Source organism: Ylistrum balloti, unplaced genomic scaffold, assembly GCF_031769215.1.
Source record: "Ylistrum balloti isolate Yb309-2 unplaced genomic scaffold, AGI_CSIRO_Ybal_v1 Utg370728, whole genome shotgun sequence".
Taxonomy (NCBI): domain Eukaryota; kingdom Metazoa; phylum Mollusca; class Bivalvia; order Pectinida; family Pectinidae; genus Ylistrum; species Ylistrum balloti.
Genome location: NW_026782431.1, coordinates 555,451 through 580,793, shown reverse-complemented (window position 1 = coordinate 580,793; position 25,343 = coordinate 555,451). Strand labels below are relative to the sequence as shown.

The 25,343-nt window shown below is 35.9% G+C and overlaps 2 protein-coding genes across 2 annotated transcripts; both read right to left on the bottom strand.

The window, feature by feature from the left end:
* Positions 1 to 425: 425 nt before the first annotated feature.
* On the bottom strand, positions 426 to 18,497 carry LOC132557805 (kyphoscoliosis peptidase-like). Its single transcript, XM_060222334.1, has 7 exons — positions 18,345 to 18,497; positions 5,908 to 6,105; positions 5,054 to 5,286; positions 3,512 to 4,635; positions 1,537 to 1,817; positions 1,066 to 1,251; positions 426 to 515 (listed from the first exon to the last, which is right to left on the bottom strand). Exons 1-7 carry the CDS (start codon positions 18,495 to 18,497, stop codon positions 426 to 428), a joined length of 2,265 nt encoding a protein of 754 aa, XP_060078317.1.
* Positions 18,498 to 21,546: 3,049 nt separating this feature from the next.
* LOC132557804 (uncharacterized) lies at positions 21,547 to 23,291 on the bottom strand. The gene is made up of 2 exons (XM_060222332.1): positions 22,794 to 23,291; positions 21,547 to 22,125 (listed from the first exon to the last, which is right to left on the bottom strand). Exons 1-2 carry the CDS (start codon positions 23,289 to 23,291, stop codon positions 21,547 to 21,549), a joined length of 1,077 nt encoding a protein of 358 aa, XP_060078315.1.
* Positions 23,292 to 25,343: the final 2,052 nt, after the last annotated feature.

Here is a 25,343-nt window from a genome sequence, read left to right as displayed (position 1 = left end):
CTGCTTGACTAGTCAGACAACACGTCACTGCTTGACCAGTCAGACAACACGTCGCTGCTTGACCAGTCAGACAACACGTCGCTACTTGACCATGACGTTTGCTTGCTACGTGTCTCATTTACGTGATTACTATTATATCAGCCATGGCAGGATTTCTTATAGTGTCTACTATTACAGCATTGGTAGTGTCAGAATGTACAACGCCAATTTTGTACATATCCTGTTTAACAATTTTTCAACCGAAAAACACGTGTAATTCTCAGTATTTGTTACTAACGTTAACGCATATTTCTGTCCATTGAACGTAACAAAAACAACATCTGGATCCGACTCCGTCGTATTTCTGGCCAAGTATTGACTGTTCGATGATGCAACCTGGCCTAATAAAGGTAAAGTCATGTGTCGGCTCTATCATTGGGAAGTGTCTAGGACGTGCTCTTCTTCCGTGTTCGAGGAACAGTGGTCTTGAGTTTATCTATGTACCGTATCTCCATCTCCTCCACCAGTCCCATCACCTGAGAAACAAATCCTGATTATCAACAAAGGAATAACCGACACAAAAACCATTGAAAAAACGAAAGGAAATCCAAGTGTTCAATATGTTTGTAGAATATAGAGACGTAAATAAATTTGTTGTATAACAAAAAGAAATCCAAGTGTTCAATATGTTTGTAGAATATAGAAACGTAAATAAATTTGTTGTAAAACAAAAAGGAAATCCAAGTGTTCAATATGTTTGTAGAATATAAAGACGTAAACAAATTTGTTATCAATTCTGTAACTGTGTAACTGGACCCTCTGGTCTATTGAATTGAATTGAAATAAATAAAAAAAAAATGTCGTAAGTTTGACTTTAAATCGACAACAACAAGGTCAAAATATGAAAGAAAAAAAAGGAAATGATTACAAAGCTACCTTCAACAGAGCCAGGGTGTTAACACCGCAAGTTCAAACCAGTAGGTGTTTTCAGCTTCATTGGCAACACGTGACCATCAGTGGTACACTAACATCATTAACGTTAATGTATAACTTTTACAACAGTATTATTTCAGTAAGATGACGTACCCACACGTAGAACGTGGCAGCTCCCAGACTGGTCACTCTGATGTCCGCCAAGTCGGTCTTCCCAATCATCTTCTTAGCTCCGAGGGCAATGTCCAAATCCATTTGGTTGATGTCGAATTCGTTTATGCGCCGTTTTAGAGACTCTTTACCTGTTCGACCAATGATGGCCTGTATATTCTTCCATTGCTTTGAAAAGAAGGGAATCGGGAAAAGATTAAAGGTGTTTCTGGTGAGTTAAAAATATGAAATTGTATGTAAAGGACAATACGAAAGACGCACATTTGGTCAGATTGGAATCAAACTATGGTCACGGTGCATCATGCGTATGTTATCCAGCTTGTATTTGACTGATATGAATTCGTCCCTTTCAAATGAGGCCCTATGTCCTTATAATGGAAAAAAGAGATATTTGAATCAATAATGAAAGAACTGAAGTTTGAAATCTTATTTAACATCATCGTTTTTTCTTACCTTTGTCTCATCCTCGTAGTTACCCAACAGCAACAGAGTTGCCTTCATCACATTATGTATTTCCGGAAGTGGATTGGAGAAGGACCGGATTTCCGCTATTGTAGGCTGCTCCAGTGCCATGACTGCGTGAAGAAGTTGTTGGATCTTCCGCAGCCTGGCTATCAGGTCTCGCGCCATCCTCATTTCCTGTGGCATATAGCGTTCGTACTTTTTTGTTTCTACTAGATCAACCGATGATTCCAGAGGTTCAAGTTTCTTTTCATCTATCGCTTCTTGCAGCTCTGTAGAAATAAGAAAATTATTTTAGCGTTAAAAGAATGAGGACGGTATAATGCTGTTATCGTTTCATTGCTCGCAATTTTACATAAGATGGAGATGTAATCATACACGTGCGAGTCCTTTCTCTCCTGAATCCATGTCATAACTAAAAAAACTTAAAAGCTCACACAAACTTTAACCCATAGTATCATAACATCAAATTCTACACCTTATCTTATCAAACAGTTTGTCGTCGGTAAAAGTATATGTCACATTTTACAACTTCTGCACATGCATTCGAATGGGACGTGCTTGTTCAGTTTATTTTTAGATTATATTAAAATTCACCATAAATCAACAAAAATAACGTTTTATGTTTTAGTCAATCCGCCCTCAAATCGATATCACATAAAGAAATACTGTCACACACAGTCACATGAAGTATACCACTTCCGGTAAGTGTAAGATATCTATTTCTCTTACCCTAGACAGGGATATCCACACGTTTTACCGGTGTGAGATTTCCTTATCTCACCCTAGGGCGAGACAAGCTACACGAGAACTGTGCACGTTCTTAACAATTATGTGACGTCAATATCTTGATCCGGAAGTGGAAACACATTGGGACATGGATTACGTGACATATAAATGACGTCATTTCAAAATATCGATTTGATAATCTGTGTTGGTTTTGTGTATATATATTGAAGCCACCTGATCAACACTTTCACATTAAAATTGGTTGTATATAATAAATATCATGCCTTTTTATGTTTAACTGTACCGTTAATGGGAATTATATTTTGTGCGGGATATCACAATAATGCGTGACGCGGCTGCGACAGTCTCGCCACTACATATTCATACGCTTTCCGCGTAATTTTGTTTACAAACATTCTATTTCGTCTTTACACTAAGCGGGGGGAACAGGGTAAGAGAAAAATAATCAAGCCTCGTGTTTGACAACTTAATAATCTCCCCTCGGGTTGAGATCCCCCTATCTCACCCCAAAGGGGGTGAAAGATTTTATTAATCTTACCAAGGTGAGACAGCCTGCACGCACAAGAAGTCACATTTTGGGTTCGCGTAATTATTAATGACGTCATTTTTATGACGTGTCGAGGTCAGTAGGGGTCATTGATGTTATGAAAAGTTTTCATCAGGGCTTCAAATGCAAAGGTTAAACCAACGGTTATAATGTCATATATGTACTTATTTGCTTATTTAGGGGGGAGGAGGGATAGAAAAAGGATCATTCCCTACCTTGAGGGTAGGCCATATAAATATCTCCCCTTAGAGGAGGTTCCTGACAGTCTAAACTTGGCAAAGCCCTCGGTTAGACAATCAAGAATCTCCTCGGGGAGAGATTTCTCTGTCCTAACCTCCAGTTAGGGAAAGATCCTATTCCTCTGTGTGATATTGCTTACAAAATTATGATAGTGAATTTATAATTAAACTGGAAAAACATTGCTCAGTTTATCTTATCCGTAGTGTCAACCAGAGGCATTATCCTGCTGTCGCGGGATATTTGAGCTCAATGTGTTGGCGGTGTTTGAGTCAAGGAAGTGATTCCGTTGGTAGTAAATCAATTGGAAACGTGATACTATATACACTATAGAGGATTTCTGGCAACAAAGTGATCAGAATCGAACATATAGGATTTCTTTTTTTAAACTAACATGTTATCCGCTTTAAGAAAGTTGCAAGTATAACTTACGTTTGCGGGTCTCTTCTATATCTCTGAAAAGAGAATCGTCGACTTCTTCCACCTCCGAGCTGATGACTAGATAATTACAAATGTTCTTTGTGATTGTCCCGTACGACGGATCATCTATCAATGCAAATATGCAGAGTGCACTTTCCTCGCCAGGTGGCGCGTTAACCTCGATGGTATATTCTTCCTCATCCTCTCTGACACCTTCTTCCTCCATTGGGATGTCATCCAATGCTTTATTCAATCCCACAATTTTGTACGAGAGATTAAGACCAGCTGCTGTCCGTTTTAATTTCTCAAATGATACCTCTACATATCCTCCCTCAGAGAAAATGATGGCATTAGGATCCGTGGTAGCGTCGAGGCACGACTCCTCCAGAGTCTTACCTGGTCCCCAACCTGCGGCACAACATTTCGGAAAGGAAATGTTTCCATCTGGTTTACCATTTACTTTTATTTTGTAAATTGCCACCCAATCAAAGTCATATCCTTTATCTTTTCTCCTGGAATCCTTGCCTACTATTTCGAGTTTGTAAACACCGATTTTTGGAAAACGACAACGAACTGCAACCGAACTGTCGTTTGGATAATATACGAAGTCGTGTTGACTCGTCTTTTCCTTAATATGTTTCCATTTACCGTCGACTTGGGAGAATAACAAACACATGAACTCAAACTCGTGTGCCTTTTCCTGTGGCAGTCCAAATAAGATTTCAATTTCCCCATTGTCTGTCACAATTTCACCTTTCTGATGGGAAAGAGCCCTCATTTCGAGCTCGAAGAAGCGCTCTTTTAAGTATGCTTTCTTTTCAAACTGTTTCATACTGAGACTTGTTTCCAGTAATTGCCATTTGGATTCTTCGGGAAAATGAGAGTAAATCAACTGTTCAGGATCTGGAAGAAAGAAGGACTCGTCAACGAAAAATCTAGCCGACTCGTGTTGATTTCCATCGCCATCTACGGCACATGCGCCCCAGTAGGCATTAACGAGTCTCCAGACATTGTCCACCAGCACCGCATTCCATTCACCGTATAAACTGTCCTTGTTGTCCTTGACCGATTGACCAATTGTATATGTGCTGCCTTTCATATAACCATGGATGACTACACAGCTCAGTTTAGCATGTCTATACAAGAGGAAAAGTTAAATGAAAGAAATCAATTAGTAACCTAATCCGTTTTTGTAAGAGCATTATTATGAGTCTGTCGTAATTTTGGCTACAATATGTCAAACAGTATGGCACTTATCTTCAAATATCATCACAATTTATAACGAGGCTCAGTCTGGTGTATGTCAAACTGTATGTCATAACATCACAATTCATAACGAGGCTCAGTCTGGTGTATGTCAAACTGTATGGCACATTATAAACAATGCAATGGATGTCATTAGCATGTAACAAAATTTTGATATTTTGACTTCAAATATAAAATTACTTTTCTATTAACACCGGAATATGAATATGTGATATATACAGAAACATCATTACTCCGTGAATAATTTTTGGGAAGCATGTTGTTTGAGACCATCAATCCATTCTGTACCTGCACATAAGACTGAGAAGCTGTGCATAATTGCCTTTCTTGTTCTTCAGCCGGCTCAGATAATATGGAACACTTCCTTCCCTGATGGGCGGCAGAGGCATCTTAATCTGGTTCAGGTTTTGTGACGTCAGCCAGGTGTAAATTGACCTGATTCTGCCGAGATCGTCTGTGCATGGCTCTACAAGGTAGGTTACAAGGTTGGCCATGGAACCTTTCTGAAGGTCACTAGAGACCTACAGGAAATCAACAACAGTTTTTTTTCAATTAATTTCAAATACATACTTTGAATAAAAACATTGCAAGTGAACAAAACTTCAGACACATTAACATATATATATATATATGATTCATACGGATAGCAAATTTAACAAACGAAAGAACATTTAAAAATGTGTCATTAGCGGGGACGAAGAGGAGAAATAATGACAGATTCATTTCTAACTTTAATATCTTCTTAAGATCATTTGAAACTGTCTTCCAGACCTTATTTGTTTAATACCTTGCTAAATCGTAGTTCACTTCCGATCCGTTCATGAGTAGTATTCAATTATTTTTATCATTCTTATTGGAACATACATAAAATATTGAAAACAACAACAAAAAATGCCGACATGTCAACAGAATCTGAGTTCAAACTCAAATTGGATGAAACTATGGCAAAATATGAACAAAGAAAGATTCATATGGATATTCCTTAAACATACAAATAGAATAGGCCCAGGTGTTCTGGAATGGTATGCGTCTTCTATTCTCTATATGAGAGTAATATTAATAGCTATGGAACCACTAGTCATACGAACAAGCATCAAACATTGATGCCTACACATTAGTTTTTATCACATCATATGACGTACCTTCAGTGCTCGTTCGTCGATATGTTTGTACATCAACAGATCGAAGATCTCGCTTTTCTTGGTATGTGGCACATGTGGTGGAGGGAGCGATTCTAATGACGATTTATCGATGACATACATGTGATGTGTTTCTGATATGTCACACTTGCGGCTGAATTTATATGTGGCATACTGGATAGGGTTGAGAGTGTCTTTTTCCTGTAAAATATAACTATCGTTAAACAATAAAGATAATGGCACACAAAACACTAGTTATATCTACCTCCTTATTCTTTCTTGTAAAAAGTGAATTACACAACATAATGTGGTACACTGAACATTACTGATTATATACCCTCAATTTTATATTTGTAAAAGTAAATATGATATCTGAACATCAGTTTGTGAACATTGACATATATCTTACATGACCACTTGTAATATTTCAGTCTTAATGGCTTTTGGTTAATAAATATTCAAATCTCAAATGTTTCATGTATCATCTTCGTGAAGATGACCATTTATTTTCGGTAAATACCAACCTGTAATATCTTTATCTTAATGGGAGTTTAGTAAATATATAAACACATAGGTATGTGTGAGAGCATTAATTTTTAGGCGAATATTCTGAACATTACAATTGTGGCATGTTTCCAGGAATTTATGTACATGTTTTATGTCGACGTTTATATGAATATCCTGTTTATATCTTTGTTCTTTGATAATTGATATTTATGTAATATTACACTGTTATATATGTACAGGTATATATATCTAATGAAATAACCTACACGCTATCAATATCATGTTAATACGGCACGTTGATTGGCTGGTATGTTTTTTTCTACCTTTCACCTCTATGTACCCGTAGTGAACTTACAATATGTTGGTATACTTTTAAATGCCTTTAGGGCGTCGTGTTCATTCGAGCGCAACTGACGAAAAAAATCCACAATTATTCATTCACAATTTAAAACGCAAACCAATGATTTTATTAGTTCCCAAGATGGAGCATTTGCACGCGACTAATTTGTGACTTTCATTCTATATCATTCGATACTTCAGTCTGATCAGATATTGATTTTATTGATTTGCATGTTATCGATTGAGAACAATGGTGTTTATTAAAAAAGAATTTCTCAATCGCGTTAGGCAGGTCGTTATGGTATGTGGCAGAAATGTCAGGTCTCCACACACAATCCGGTGTTTGTTTTCGTCTCGGTTTATACCAACGTACTGCAACATATTCGAAATATATTTGAAAAGGACAATTAAGATTATTTCAACCTATGAGAGATGTGTTTATGTGGTAGAGCGGTCTGGCTGGTCTGAATCACCAATAGGGTATGTGTTTGTCACTGGGATCTACTCAATAACACAGAAAGTTAAGCCATCAATTGAGTTTTAATCAGTCCCAACATGCAAGTGGAACTCTAATCAAAATCTGGTTACAAACGGCACTTTATAATCAAAATCGTGATCAAAGGGTTTTTTAAAAGTATATGCATAGCAAAATAATTTTATAGAGGAAGCTGTTTATTGTCTTCCTGGCCAGGCCAAGTCGTCTCTTCACCTATTCCTCAATAAGGACTGTACAAAACACATACTAAAGTACATGAGGATAGTGCAGCTCTATACAAAATTATACATAATTATTCATAGTGTTGTCAAACTGTATCGAATGTTTGAAGCTTTGTCATCGTCAGTGATGTATGAAACCTTGGAGGTGACTGAGGAAATCGAAATTGGTCATAATTCAATGCTTTTTATAATTGTTGTTTCATTTGAAATGATCGTCATCTTTAGATATAATTATCAACTATTCAACACGTTATTGACTTTTTGGGTATCTTGCCGACTATGTCAAGTTTACATATCAGTATTGTCATGATAACTTGATATTATAATTAAATATCTGTAACAAGTTGATTGTGGATAAGTACTACCTAAATAAACTGGCATCCCACGTAATCGTCAACTACTTTGAATTCACGAGTTTTTAAAGTAATGTTGTAATATTCATTTCTACACCTCACCAGCTGGAGTTAATGGGTGACTTTTGTCGTAATTAGACCTTATCAGAACCAGACATTTTCATTTCACTTCGTTTTCTTGCAACGAGATGATAATTGACATGATACATATGATTATGAATATATTGGTGATAACTTGTTATTTAATAATGATATCTTACATCTTATATATGATGCCTTCTAGTCTATAAGTAACAAGGTATTCCATGTATACTAGTTGTAGGTGGGCAACACTAGAGATAATTACAGCTAGACACTCCTTACACGTACCTACTCATACTCTCTCACTTCTACAACTTTCTTTGTCACCGTAACATGAAACTATAAATCTCCAAAACAGGCATTTGCTGCTATGACTGGAATGTCAGCTCAGTGACGTCATCAAACAATCACAAGGAGCATGTGTCCCATTACGTATCGATAGGAATCAACATGTAATTTAAACCCGCGATAAGTTAGAGATGGAGATATATTTAGACCTATGTGGGGGATAATGGCGGGCTACTAGTACTGGTGAGGTCATATACTGTGGACTAGAGTGCACGAGTATAACTGTACTTTTAAGAGTATTGGTTGACACTTTCTCTTGGAGAATCTGACACACAAATGAATAGCACATTTCAATGTTTTAGAGTTGGATAGAGTAGAGTCAAACAATGAATAAATCTACATCATACATCTGTTTCGTCCTTCTGGGATTCGTCAGTGATGATACATCATACATCTGTTTTGTCCTTCTAGGACTCGTCAGTGATGCTGAATTATACAGCTGTTTCGTCCTACTACGACTCGTCAGTGATGCTGAATTATACAGCTGTTTCGTCCTACTACGACTCGTCAGTGATGCTGAATTATACAGCTGTTTCGTCCTACTACGACTCGTCAGTGATGCTACATCATACAGCTGTATCGTCCTACTACGGCTCGTCAGTGATGCAAAATCATACATCTGTTTCGTCCTTCTAGGATTCGTCAGTGATGATACATTATACAGCTGTTTCGTCCTTCTAGGACTCGTCAGTGATGCTGAATTATACAGCTGTTTCGTCCTACTACGACTCGTCAGTGATGCTGAATTATAAAGCTGTTTCGTCCTACTACGTCTCGTCAGTGATGATACATTATACAGCTGTTTCGACCTACTACGACTCGTAAGTGATGCTGAATTATACAGCTGTTTCGTCCTACTACGACTCGTCAGTGATGCTGAATTATACCGCTGTTTCGTCCTACTACGTCTCGTCAGTGATGCTGAATTATACCGCTGTTTCGTCCTACTACGTCTCGTCAGTGATGATACATTATACAACTGTTTCGTCCTACTACGACTCGTAAGTGATGCTGAATTATACAGCTGTTTCGTTATACTACGACTCGTCAGTGATGCTGAATTATACAGCTGTTTCGTCCTACTACGACTCGTCAGTGATGCTAATGGCCTAAAATTTGAAACCTATGATTCCTTATATTAATTATTCTCGGTAACTATGACCAATCCATGGTTTCAGATTTGATCTCGTGCGTACTACACTAGGAAGTAAATACTGCATAAAACAGGACATTTCTGGCAGAAATCCACAGATATACGTGTTAAATTCCTTGTGTCCAATTACCGAATATATTTCAAAGTGTTTATTTGAACCATTTAAATCCTTATAAAAGTAATAAATCACAAACAATACCCAAGAATTAAATACAGCAGAGTCAGATAATGAAAGATACTGTTTCTTACCGCTATGTTGTCCTTCTCATTTGTAATGCAACGAGAACAAATATTGAGACCAAGGAACCGGCTGAGAAATACCCAAAGTGATCGAAAAAAAGTCGAAATCTAAACTGGCAGGTAGAACAGCGTAATAATGTTAAAACATAGCTTCATATACCCGTAACGAACGTGTTGTTGAAGCTTGTTCAGAATACGTGAGGAGATAAATAGTACCTTTATCCGTAGTTCATGATGTCTTATATGTATATATATGTATTTATGTCTTATATGTATTTATGTCTTATATTTATGTGTTATATGTATTTATATTTTGTATGTATTTATGTCTTATATGTATTTATGTCTTATATGTATTTATGTCTTATATTTATGTCTTATATGTATTTATATTTTGTATGTATTTATGTCTTATATGTATTTATATTTGTATGTATTTATGTCTTATATGTATTTATGTCTTATATGTATTTATGTCTTATATGTATTTATGTCTTATATGTATTTATGTCTTATATTTATGTCTTATATGTATTTATATTTTGTATGTATTTATGTCTTATATGTATTTATATTTTGTATGTATTTATGTCTTATATGTATTTATGTCTTAAATGTATTTATGTCTTATATGTATTATATTTTGTATGTATTTATGTCTTAAATGTATTTATGTCTTATATGTATTTATGTCTTATATGTATTATATTTTGTATGTATTTATGTCTTAAATGTATTTATGTCTTATATGTATTTATGTCTTATATGTATTTATGTCTTATATGTATTTATGTCTTAAATGTATTTATGTCTTATATGTATTATATTTTGTATGTATTTATGTCTTATATGTATTTGTCTTATATGTATTTATATTTTGTATGTATTTATGTCTTAAATGTATTTATGTCTTATATATATTTATGTCTTATATGTATTTATGTCTTATATGTATTTATATCTTATATGTATTTATATATTATATGTATTTATATTTTTTATGTATTTATATCTTATATGTATTTACATTTGGATATTTATATCAATGGTAGACACCACATATATATCGTCTTCATTTTTGTTAAATATATGGTTGATGTTAAATATCTGAATGGACCTAGAGTTCGGATTCACTTTACAATTGTTTATTAAAACCTTCATCTGTAATCTTTATTAAATGCAATATAGGTAAATAATTATTATCACTTGTGATATTTGTTTAAAAAAACAGCATGCCATTACTATTTTGATATGGGATTTTACTTGAACATCGAATTACAAGTTAAATGAAATTAAAAACTTTGGTCTTATTAAAGTCATGATCTCTATAAAAATCGTGATAGGTACTAGTTTCACCAGTGTTTACAGGTGTCAGAGGGACCGTAAAGGTGAGATATAGCTTTGTAAATCAATCATATGGGCACAACTGGTAAACAAGACGCCTTCAAAGGAGAAGAAACAGAGCCTCATTCATAAAACCGTGCTCCAACACCGCATTGTACAGTCCGGGGTCCAAACTTTATAAACTAAGTCTGGTACAGGAAAGAAATTGGACATTTTCTATTTCACTACCGCACAGCTACAGGTGAAATAAAGCATTTCTATGTAACCCATGTTGTATATTCTAAAAAGGAGATTTCAATTATATATATAAGTGTGTGTGTGTGTGTGGTAGGATGTGCGTGTGTGTGTGTGTGTGTGTGTGTGTGTGTGGAATCGAGACGCTGAAACAAATTCAAAATCAATAGTCGATGTAGTTATTCATATATATCATGAATTTCTGTAAAATACATCTTGGCCAAATCTTGAAATTCTAATGGGATGCCAGGAAAACAAGATAAAGGCCATTACCCTCGTATTAAGATCCATAGGATCACGTTGAAGTTTTTATAATCTAAGGACTAGATGTATTTTCTACCGCCGCATTATATTGACGCGTCTTGCTACACTTAGTCACCTTGTCACCCCCCCTGCCCTTACCAGTAAACACTAATTACTACTAAACATTAACATTGATCAACACGATATGTTGAATTCAATCAGGACTTCTGGCTGTACACACTTAATTGTAAAACATATTTAAGCTGTTTTCGCACTAAAATGTCTTTTACCACAACTGTCACGCATAAATTTATGTGTGTATATCAATGTGATATAGGCCTCAGGTGTAACCATTGCTTTGTGTTATCACAAAAGTGGAACATTGTTAGTTGGCTATAGGTCAGTACATAATGCATGATTAACTTTATAAGTAAATGATCTATCAGTGTGAATCACAATTCTGTAGGTTCTTGTGTCAAGTTTAATTGATTTTTCTGAAGTGGACACACACAACAACTGAATTCTAATATTAACATATTAAACATGGTTAAAATATGCGCTGATTAAGTCGTTAGCAAAGTAATTAAATTTAGTATTTAACTTTGATTCGTGATAATTACAGTTCCATAAGAAAGAAAATCTCTCTTCCTTGTTCAATATTGGCCTAGCTTAGCTTTTTTTTAAAAATTCCTCCAGGTGGTGAAGAAAGAATATCCCTCTCCTTTGTTTATTATTAGCCTGGCTTTGTTTATGTTTCAGTTCTTCCCGGTGATTATAACCAATCCATGTTTACAGATGATTTCAGATGTGATCTCACTATAACAGGGAAGTAAATATGAGTATGACACAGAGCATACCTGGCAGAATTCTACTGACACCTGTGTTAACTTCCTTGTATCCACTTACTGAATGTAACAGTAAATAATCACAAACGATACACAAGTAAATAGCACATTTCAATAAAGATTTAGCAGAGCCAAATAATGAAGGAAACTGCATCACACTGCTGTTTTGTCCTTCTCGTCAGTGACGCTAAGAACCTTATAATTCAGAACCAAATAGGCGACCGACAAAACACCTACATGAAATAGACAGTTAAGGACCGGACCCTTCACATCAAAAGCTTATATTTGGAGGAGTAAAGGGTGAGGGGTCCAAAACACACACACAAACGTCTTGTGAATGCCCTGTATATGCATGACACATCTATGTCTAGTCTAGGTCTAGTCCGTGATTTCAAGAGACTGATTAAAGTGGGAAAACCTAGAGGTTGATTAAGAAAATTTATATTCGGTGAAACAGAGATATAACTGTAGAAAAGGAGGATCCTTGAACCCATTTGTACTTTCTTAGTTCTTCAATATCGGATAATCAAAATAAATCTATCGGGTTAGAGGAATGTGGGGTAATGATTGGTTTGAAGAAAGAAAAAAAACTTATGAAGCAGTTCAGTCTTATATAGTTTTGTGATCAATGTCGGCTTAAAGATGTTTTTGAAGAAGCAAAAGACGGAGGAGGTCTTCTGAAGGAAAGAAGTTTAATCTTAAAAGTTTTGAGTAAAATGTGTGCTAATGAATATTCTGAAGGAGAAAAAATAACTTTGTGGAGGAGGTGGTACCAAAAAAGAGAATCACTAACTTAGCGGAGGAGGCAATTTGAAGAATGAAGAAAAAAAAGAACTTACCGGAGGTGGTGGTTTGAAGGGAAGCAGTTTAATTTTCAAACTACTACCGTTTCCCATGGTCCTTTTGATTTAACAGTCTTTAAAAGAATAATTACGTATCCATATTAGACGATATCTTCTAAGGACATCCGTTCACTACCGTAGCTGGCTTCAAAATGAGGAAAATGATCCGTGTAATTGTTGGACTTTAAAAGGACGCGATTTTCCTATGATGAAATTATCCAGAATAGTCAGTCAGCTGATGTGTACTAATACACAATTCTTGTGTACAGCACAATACAATAAACAACAGCCCTATTGATTGACGCAGTGCTCGATTGAAATAAATGTACATATATATAAAAAAAGGCATATATGGTTCGCATATACAGTGTAGTATTATTGACAATCCGAAATAATGTGGCTTTTCTTAATAACATACACTGAGGTATCACTGTTCAAATGTTACCATGATCCACTGGCGTTTGCTGCTAAATACTTGGTGAAGACGCGAATGACAGGAGATCTAAAAATCTGACAGTCTGACTTCCTTCCTCAGGAGCGTTTTTCACACCTTCAAAAAATAATGACACGTGTTTGTTATATTTCTATACGAAACGAGATAAGTATCTTTTCAGCTCACTGGCTGTTTAAAAAAGTATTTTATGAAAGCTTTCCATCAGATCGCTTCGTGAGAGTAATTAATACCACAGAAAGTAAAAGCGACTTTGTGAGTCAATTTTTTTAAAACAAAGGATGATTTGTTCTCATTCATGCCTCCCCCAAATTAGTGCCACTCATTGCCAACCAACTCCAAAGGGCAATTCTAGACAGACTCTTGGTGATAAAACGAAAGCGGGGGTGTAACCCACGGACAGATAACCACAAACTTACGCTATTTTACAGGATTTTGTCTTACGCTTCATTAAAAAATTCTAATCATGTGGAAGACTTTTATGAAAGTTTTGTCGCCGATTAACTTCTTGTTAAATTCTTGTTTGTTCAGTAATGGAAATAACACATTACTTTAACAATTGCCAAATCAATTAATTTCACCTTTATATTAATCAATTAAAGTTGTAAAAAACGCGTCCTACCGCTCTAGGGCTAACTGTAGCACATATTCAACTTTTCAGGTTATTTTAAATAAAAATGGGACATTAGTACAGTGTAAACCACTTAAGAAAAGAATGTAGTTATATCTGAATTATAATCAGCACTTAATCATACAAAAAAGATACGACAGTGCCACTGTCATTAAATGAAAACACAAAACCAACAAAAATTACGTTATTACCTAAATAGGATAATGTAATCACGTGACAAAAAACACGTCATGCCATGTAAAATCCACGTTATTACGTAATTGAGACACATGTAAGAGTATGAAAACAAGAGTCCCATAGGGCCGGTATCGTTCATCTGGTTTTGTTTTATGCAAGCGAAAGGAAAAGGATTAAAAGGATTTGCGTTTGTTGCTTCTTTGTGGCCTGCCCTCCTAAAATTTGGACAAATACTGTCATTTCTACAGTATAAGGATTTCAGATAAGTTGCTATATATATTCCCTTTTTGGTCCAGCCCATCTAACTCCTGGGGATCCAGAACCACGGTTGATATGATAATCGATTCCCTTTCATCCAAGGATGCTCGAAAATTTTATAAGTTATTGTCTATTTCCTTGTGAGTCCAATCTACCCAACTCTAAGGTCATGGCTCACCAGTTATTCAAACCATGTGTGCAAAAACACAGAAAAACTTGAAAAAGCCTTTTTTGCGTTATTGCGTGTTTCTGTTCACGTAATAACACAAAATGATTATTTTGACTTTTTTTATTCACAGTGACACTAATAGGATTTCGTACAAATTCAAGATCAACGTACCGACGGCAAACTGTGAACCAAAGAAAAGATAACAATTGACACGCAGAACATTGTACAAGGAGAATAAGACAAGATGTTCCATACGGTTAACATATTGGTTATCCTATCTGCATATCTAATACTCATCGTGTAGTTAATCAAATGTTTGCATTGGTAGCACCGAATATTGATTTTTGTTTACATTTTGGATTTAAGAAGCTCGTTCTTTTTGTGATGATGAGGATAATAAGTTCATTCTCTCATTAAGACAATCCGCTGCAAGAAAGTATCGTTTTACCCAGTTCGGCATAATCATTAACCTAATTCACGATTTGTTTTTTCTTACAATAACATGCGGCTGAATAGAAGGATTCTCTCCTAACATTGTCCCATGTATGAGATTAATTATTATTTACAGTTTAAAAACACAAAAAGATATAGAAGGAGACTTGCCATTTTTGATGTGTTGTCACGTATGCTTCCAAAAGGATGTTATATGAGTTTATTGAATGTTCTTGAAAAGCCGGTGTCCATGACCGAAGTCAATGACTTTTTTGCAGCCAAAACCCATACACTTGTTTTACAATCTCCCAGAATTGTCTCATTCAATAGAAAACGTATATGTCGTACGATCACTACTTCAGTGTGAGGCAGCAACGTCAAGAAGTCTCTTAAACGATTTCTAGGCGTAGAAAATACCGACATATCAACAGCATCATAATTAAAATTCATAACAGATAAATCAAGGGTGTAAAGAAGGTTTTAAAAGGCGACTAGCAGCGGAAAAGTACTAGCAGAAAAAGACCGGGTGTTCAGGAAGAGTAAGCGCAAATTGTCATGAAAAGTAAGCCGTAAGGATTGTTGTTGTTTACAGATTACACCAATTAAACAAAAGAAAAGGTCCACAGATACATGTATTATGTAAAGATAAGCCAAGCCTGATCGATGAACCTAGGTCAACCCAACACATATCATGTTCTCAAATCGAATCCTTTTGAAAATAAAGGATTGATAATAAACGAGAGAATGTTTTTCAATGTTTTCTGTCTATTATGCTTATATTTTACTAGTGCCAACCCTTCTCACAGAACCTTTCAGGTCACTGATCATTAATACCTCTCTTGATATCAGCGAATTCAATTTCTAGTACCGAAGACTTTTAACAATTCCTTATCGTTGGTTTCATTGTTTTTGTTTATCAACGTACTCGGGTAGAGCCAATGCAGCAATAGAAATGTTAATTGATGCAGGGGAGATTTCATCAGTAGAATAACATGCTGAAAAAAGGGATTTATACAACTGTAATACAGTAGACATACCTGATAGAATGGACATACAAAGAAGAAGCAAAACAACCAAGTCGTTTTCAAATTAGATTGGTGTAAAAGAAAAACCTCATTGTATTCAGTATAAGTGATTAGAATCACTAACCATCGCTGTAGGGTTATGTAATGTACATCAACCCTTCAACCAGCACTAATGCATAACGAAATGATTGTATCGCTTTTATGACCTAACCAGTGTATTTACCACCCACTCTGCTGGACGTAAGATTTTACCTTACTGCTTATTTTAACGAGCCAAACTAAAAGTGTCGTGTACCTTAAAATACTTATAAAGCCAGGTTACTTATCTCTGCTACAAACACCATGTCATTTCACCAGTTAACCAGTGCACCAGACAAATGGCGTCGAATTGGTTTGACATAAATATGAAAAACAATGAACATTCTATAATACAAACAAAATATGTAGTGGCATTTGAAACAAATAAGTAAATAAAAAATACCTACACAGGTGCGACTTTAAGCCTATCACATTCATTCTGTTTATAATGCTGCAGTATCTTAAGTTCGCGTGTGCTAAGTATGTACTAGAGATCATCCCTTGTTTCTTTATCTCAGCTGTCTAAAATAGCGCTCAACCGATTGAAATTAGAGCTAGTATTTACCAAGGTAACATTCCACATTCCATTATGGTACAAATAGCACCTTTCAATACGAATTTAAAATAAGATACGGTACAGACAAATAATTAATCGAACTGCATCTTGCCTCAAAATCCACGAGTAAAATCGATGCCTGTAAGGCAGTATCCCCGAGAGCATATACGAGGCTAATATATCAGATCATCATTATTTTTAATCCTCTACCAGGATTCGAATTCGGGTCCACAGCTAGCATTTATTTTGCAGGATATAGTTAATACAAGACGATTTATTGAGGATTTGATCTGGATTTAATAACATGTATATGGGTAAAAGTAATATTCAATCAAACTAGGGGGGGGGGGAGAACATCTGAAAAAGTACAAGGAGAATAAGACAACGTGTCCCGGAAGATTAAGCGTCTTCTGCTTCATTGACGAAACCCGCCATGTAAACCTTGGTTAATCCAAGTAAGTAATGATGCGTTCTTAAATGAAAACAAGGTATACAACAACGGAACCAACAGAAAAACTTATCAGATCCCATAATGTCCAGCTATATATTGCACAAAGAAAAAGAACTTTTCTCTCTTTTGAAAACCTGTGTCAGTTGACGAGTTCTTGCTCAAAAATCGTGATAATGGGACCAGGCCCTTGGATATTGAATCAAATGGGACATGTAAACACCATAGATTGGCGATACAGAAATGTAACCATCAAGAAATAAACGGTCTTGTCTTTGATTTGCAATTGTGGTGGGAATATAAGAAGGACGTAGTCAATATTTTGTGTAATATTAAGACAAGACGACATTAATATATCTGAAAGTGAAATCAAACGACTTTCCAATGTCTCCGATAATTTCAACCTCTAAAAACAAAGACAAGTGAGCTAACAGGTGGACACATTTAGTTCAAATAGGTATGGCAATAGTCTGTTGGAAGATCTTACCACCAAACTCGATATTGTTAACCAGAAACACGATCTTTTTTATGATTTCGCCCTTCATATATTTTTTCTTTGGTTTAGAAGCCTTTTTAGGAAACATTTCTCAGCGTAGTTCACAAACACATGCGTGTACCGCAGTTCACCTGCCTTGGAAAAGAAAGCTGTCATAACAAGAGAACGAAAGCCTTCTTTCAGTTTACAATAGAGTATAGTGGTGTAAGGAGAGGAAAAATCAAATGTCCATCACACTATTAGCATACCATGTCATATGAACACTGCGATGCTACATTTAGCATAGAAGTTATCAAAACATGTGATAAAGTTGTTAAACGTTTAGATCAACAAGCAACACGAAATTTGTTGACAATTTTCATTCTCATTATACAGAGTAGAAATGAATGTCAAGGACACGTCAGACTGTTAGAAAGCAACCAACAGTGACAAAGGTGTTGTATTTTTTTTATTTCTAAGTAGTAACAACTCACCTCATTCTTCGACATATGGAGTTCGCATGTCGCTTTTGATTCGATATTCTTGCGCGCGTTCCAAATATCAAGACTGTCGTGAGAGATGAAAGTTGGCCAAAAACCATACAGGTTTTTGATAGATGCAGGTTGATGAAACCTATAAGACGCCATTTTGATCATTTGATCATATTGAGAAATATTCCATTGCCTTGTATGATTTGGCGTTAGTTGTGTGCGGTTATCGGTGTATATAGTTTTGTGAGCCTGAAATATATCATTTGCTTGAATGATAAAGATTTACATGATGTTGTTGGTGAAGATTGAGACGTTAGCGATATACCTTGTATCTATATCGTTGTCTCTATGTAAATCATTTGATCATATTTTTTTGTAGACATGTGGTTTACCTCTTGTTGATCCAGTACAGGATATAGCAGACGAGCCATATACACTGATCTCGTTTTCAAAAGTGCGTTCCATACAGTAAATCACAGGTTACAGGAGACAAAAAAGGAAGGCCCGTGTATTTTGAATTTAGAGGTTATTGTAATGGTATTTAATTATTAACGCCATGCTGTTTTCAATGGTATTTTCCAAATATCTTTCTTTGTATATATTTGTAGCTGTTTACTTTTTTTCAAATAAGCTGGTAACTGCAGTATTTCATCATCATTATAGAAGAAAAATGGATGATCTGTTCATGAAGACTTTAACATAACCAGTGATCTTGAACGCCCCAGATGCCAAACATTCATTTCTATCTTATTTAGGAGATTTACCCTGTACCTGCGTGATATATTTGTGATATAGCGTCATACAACTTATCGGGTCTGAGATCAGAACACAACAATTTCCCGGGACTGGTAGCAGCCACAGAATCCATGTTTTAAGATGATATCCTATGAAAGTGTCCAAACACGGTAGAAATGATTTTTACCTTTTTATATTAATTTCCTTCAGTCAGATATATGAAACGGACCACATGTCACGAATGGTCTTTCGTCAGTTACCGGAAGTAGGGGGTGTGGCGGACAAGAAGAAACCTGTTATTTTATCTGTGACCGGTTATTGTTGGTGGGTAATAGGCCCTGTAGTGTCCTACAATGGGACGTTTTGACAGAGAGTGGTGACATTGCGTGCATTTACGTTATAAATTAGCTATCAGTAGAAATGGTAAATACTGTCTATAGACTGCAAAGTGTGTATATTACGGTGTGTTGTTTATAACTACATTCACTCATTAAGTACATGATGTACCGATAACAATATCATATGAATGTTCAAGGAAGTAAACACTTAAACAATAAATAAATTGTTCATAGACCGTTAGTGTCTCCCTGAATAAGGGTTCATTGAAAAGCACAGCTTCATTAAGCTGGATAACGAGATAACGTTTTTATAAAGTTAAGTAAAGATTTAACAAAGAATTTGGGAAACGAATTTTTATTTCTTTCAAAATTAATTCATTTTAATTTGCATTGTCTGTTTTGAAATACTGGAGTGGTGGTTAAATGAAAAAATAACACACAGGTCATCGGCATATTTAAATATGAAGTTTCTAATAAAAACTGCTTAGGCTTTTAAGCTCTTCGGGATGTCGTTAGTGGCAAAATATATTGCACTATGAGGAAAGAGTCCGAGAATATCGAAGTTCTATTTAACATTAACCCATTATTGTATCAATTTAACGTATGAGGAGCGAAAGAGTGTTTGTTCCTAGCCGGTGTTGCCACATAGGTACATGAATGGTGACTTGCAGAATTACAGTTGAAGTATTACAACACTAAAAAGGCACAGCAACAGAAACTCGTCAACCAGTTATCCAAAATCATAGCAGTGGAGACTGACGGATAACATCAATTTATATATCAATTAATAACGAATTTAAAAGATGTTGAATAGGTACGTAAGGAAAATTAGAAAAAAATGAAACAGGGCTTTGCAGTTGTAACATTCTATTAATAGCCTGGTGGTTTTATGACGTCATGCTTCTGATGATTCAACGCTTTGCATGTCATCCTGGCGAACCCAACAGTTACTTTATGATTTCTTACGTGTGAATATGTGAACCAGAAGAATGACAGATTACGTTTATCGTCAGTAACAGACATGACATGTAGGTAATAAATACAGTGTGACACTCATTCACGTGTTCAATGTACATACTCTCTAACACAAAGCATTCGTGATTTATTCGATAACTACATCCAGTGGTACAGTGCTGCAAAGACGTCTAATCGAGAAATTACGTCATCGTAAACATTGAAAGTTTTTATTTCTTTATTTTTGACAGGTTTGTCCAGTTTAATTTACTTTAGCAATACTGCAATCATGAAATAGATGTTTTCATGAAAATGGAAAAAAATGTAGGTGTTGTGAACACAATGTACACAAACGAATTAAAAACTTGTAAACATTTCCATGTCAATTTTCAAACTATAAATCATTGTTCAATTTGGACGTAAGATAAGACCAAACCAACATAACTGGCAAAAATTGATGGTCAATGTTTTTGTTATTGTGAATATACAATTATCCCGGAACAGATTATAACGATATCAGATATTACATCACGTTTTGAAAAAAAAAATAATAAAAAATGAAATTCAGGTACGACGCAAACATTTCGTAAAATGAACTGTTTTTTTTTTGCTTTTCATTTTGGTTGGTGTTTTTTGTTTAGAATATTCTTCAACAGAGATGAAAGTGACCAGTCCCATCAATACAACAGTGCGATATGAACAAAAAGCCTGAATTAAACAGAAAAAACATGTATGTTATGGAGGAAACTAAGATGATGTCCGATATGGATTCCACGTGGTTTTTATCTATATGTAGTTGGCTTGCCATCCTCCAGTTGTGATTAAGAACTGAACCCTAAACAGCTGGAAATATTAAAATGTTCCTACATAGATAAATTCATATAAATTTGTGCTGAAGCAAGAGGCTATAGTCTTCTTCAATATTTCACACGTTTCGCGGGTCTTTGAGAAATGTCATGCACCATATTGGCCTGCATGCAAGTATCTCGAGGTTTTTTTGTTAAGATAATAGGGTAGATTTGATACAAGTTATGTAATGTCTTCACATCACATCAATATTTTCCAATGGATATATTGGAAGAATCCGGCGCTAGATCTGACGGTTTGGTAGCTATCCTCGACTAATCGTTCTTTTCATTGAGCACTTTTGACACATTGACGACTCGTGTGCTACCGCCTCAATGTCCGGTGGTAGTTACAGGTTCGAACAAACCGTGCGCTCGAATATCATTAGAATTCTTGTCATTTGTTTTACACATCCTGGCAATAAATGCATATGTAAACAACGCAGGCTTTCTCCCGTAAACATCTTCGTCATCAAAAACATCAGCGCCTACTGCAGTCCTGGAAACGCACAGCATCATCAGGCCGGAAAACCCTACCACATGTGAGATGATGGTGCTTAGTTTAGGGTTGTCTGGTAGAAGCGAAGTTGTTTGTAGTAACCAAACGCCTCTCCAATAATGTATACTTACTAGTGACGCTACAACATGGTATGCTTTCTCCACCAACTTCCGCACTATGTAAAATCTATGTTTATCTCTGCAGAAAATTCGGACAGAACGTTCACCAGTTAGAATCGGTATTGCCAAAAATATACTCATTGCAAGAGAAAAATAAGCCGACAATACCGAATCCTCAGGATATAGGTAAACATCCGCGACACTCCAGTGACCGTGCCAATACGCTGAACAAGTGTTACAGAAGACAAGGTTAAACCCCGTCTCAGCGAAGACTGCAATCCATCCCGATCTATTCTGAAAAATATAAAACAAGTGTTTTGTTACAATACAGGAAAGGAAAGTGATCACGATTGCTATCTTATTTCTTTTTCTTTGTTTTTATCAAATCAGAGATTTTACAAAAGATATGTGAATGTCGCTTTTTTCAAATACAAAGATACCGTAAAAAAACATATTTAATTAAACCTAAGACTTGTCAGTGATACTTAGGACCAAAGTTAGTTCCTAAACATTAAATGTATTCTGAATCGTGTCTTGTATACAAAAGACCACTGTATGATATGAATAAGTATAGGAGTATCTAGTATGTCGATAAAAATGGATCAATCACAGAAGAAAGCCAAGTGTATACAAATTCCTATGTTCTGCCTATGTAATTAAAAGTTTGGGGAAATAACTACTAAATACTGCTAATTAATGACGAGATGATAATTTAGTTATCTATATACATACATATCTATATTTGTTTGTTGTTTAGAAGTGTGATATATACATTCTACGTCAATTTCCAGTTTTTTTTTTTTTTTTGGAGAATGTTATTTGTGTTCGCGTCAGAATTCCACTTAAAGGGGACAGTTTAATTTTATATTCGCCATTACGTTATGATATCCAATCGGTGTCAACTTTGGTGAGACCAGCTTACTTATGAATCAATATTCAATATAATAGGGACAGATACTCACGTCGGAGTCATCGTTTCGCTTAATGGGAATTACCGTAAAATAGTCCCGTTTGTCCGAATCATGCATGACCACTAAAGGTGGTCCAGTGGCTTGACCCATACGTCCAAAAATAGAAAGGGCCAGAAAGGACACCAAATAAGCAATCCAGTAGTTGATTCCGTAACATTCCAGTAACCCCCAGAGTCCTCGCCACTGACAAACGTATAACGTAGCCACAAGGTAGGCGTGTACCCTGGTTACGACACACAACCCAAACGAAGAAAGGTTTTCGGGAGTCAGAAGCATATTTAAAGTGTCCTGAAGCATTGTCATCATCAGGAGTAGAACATTGCCACCAAGACACGATATCCACAGGCTAAGTTCATAGTTTGTTGGGAGTAAAAACAAATCTAACATATCCCAGGTTCCACGCCAGAAAAATACAACTAAAGCAGCGATAATACTAAAGTTTGTAAACACATCGACAGACAAAATAAAAGCTGTATAGCTAGATTCCATTTTTACAGCAGTGTGTAACCTATATTTAGAAAAGGTGTCCGTGGTTATTTCGCTACGGTCTAATAAACATACCTGATTACCTAAAGGATGATATTCAGTGAAAGACGAACAAGACACCATGTTATTTGATTCTCTTGGTCGACACCAAAATCAGTTTAACCCAATTAGATAAAATACTGCACAACTGCGAACGCCACATATACTAACACGAAAAAGAAACGCCGGGTACACTAAATATACTACAAATGATTTATTGCTTGGCCTAGAATAATGACACTCGGTCAGGTTGATGTGTTGTTCGCGGTCACTAGGTACACGTGTTTAAAATCACACAATACCTGAACTCCGCGCTCCGTGCGAGGCACGTGCTAAAATACAAGAATCCCGTGCAGGGGAAGGTAATTGAGTTCGCCAATGGAAAATTTCAGTCTATTTGATACTGTTCAAGTATTCGGATTGATTTTTCAAAGTTTGATTCGAATTAAGCAATTTACATCCATGCCACGATTGACGGAAATCCAGCGGGGACAGGCTATAGGAATGCTTTTGCAGGGTCAGGGCCAACTTCAGGTTGCTGCACATTTTGGTGTGCATATTCGGACAATTCAACGTCTTGTCCAACGTGTGCGAGTGACGGGGAGGGTCATCGACCGACCGCGAAGTGGACGTCCGCGCGTCACGACGCCACATCAGGATCGGTTTATAAGACTTTCTCATTTACGTAATCGCCATATCACAGCTACCGAAACTGCAAATAACACTATAGGCAGTCATAACCGCCATATTCATCCTGATACGGTTCGAAACCGATTACGCGTCAATGGCCTACGAGCTTTACGTCCCTATGTTGGTCTGCCTCTAACTCCTGCGCGTCACCAACGCCGATTGGCTTGGTTACAAGCACACTCGCCCAGAAATTATGCTTCATTGACGAATCCCGGTTCACTCTACCGTTCGGACGGGCGACGTCGTGTATATCGACTAACGCCGCGATTGGGATTATCTTACAGGGTCTTAGCCCTCGACTGAGATACCCCGATCTCGCTCAGTTACAGGTGACAGATTTTATCAATATATCACTGGGATTTATCTGTCTCATCTGCGAGAAATATCCATACCTCATTTGTGCTGAAAAGTCCTTAGTTTTCTTTTGCATGTTCACTTTAGTTTTGAGTCACAACGACTGTGTATTCTGTCTGTTCTATTGATTGTTTTAGTGAGATAATGTCGTCATAAAGTGAAAGACAACAGACGTAACAATTAATTCCATCTCACAACAGCAGATAATTAGAAATAGATTATATAAATACATTCGATTTTGTAAATATCTGTTGTGTAGATGGTTTAGTGGTTTAGTAAAACTCTTAAAAAATGGTTATTTTTGTATCAATTTATTTCATTGTTACACTTAACATGTAGCGACGCCAATGTCTCCAAGTGGCCAAGGTGGAGTCTGGAAATACTGGTTTATTAAGAGATGTGACCCATAAAATTAGATTGAACTTGTACCTGCATCATATTGCAATTGTGCTTTTAGTACATTTGGTAAAAAAAATAATAAAATCGACGCTCTGGAAAAGACTCTCCGATTTTGGTCTATCTAGTCACTTTAACTGTATATTTCCGAATTTCAGGTCATAACTGGATTTATTCCTGGTTAATCTTGTTCATCAAATATTCATTGGAAAGATAAAATATGTTTTCTTCATTTTCCCGTTGGGAATTCGTACGAAATTCATATGACCAGGAGGCCATAATTAAGCGGGGTACATCTGTCACCTATTCAGAAGCGACCGAAAGCTGTATTTTAGCACATTCCTTAAATTCGACCGATTTACTTTTGTAAAACCTGCTTTATTGTCAATATTAATTTGAACAAGAGATTGGGTACAAGTTATTATGACATATTAAAGCAGTCTCCCGTCATATATTTATTATTACTTAACATCAGTGAATAGGGTATCAAATGAAGGAGAAACATTTATGTATAACTAAACCGACACTCGATCACAGCATCAAAACATTTCTCAAATCTGTTGCTGGATTTGATAA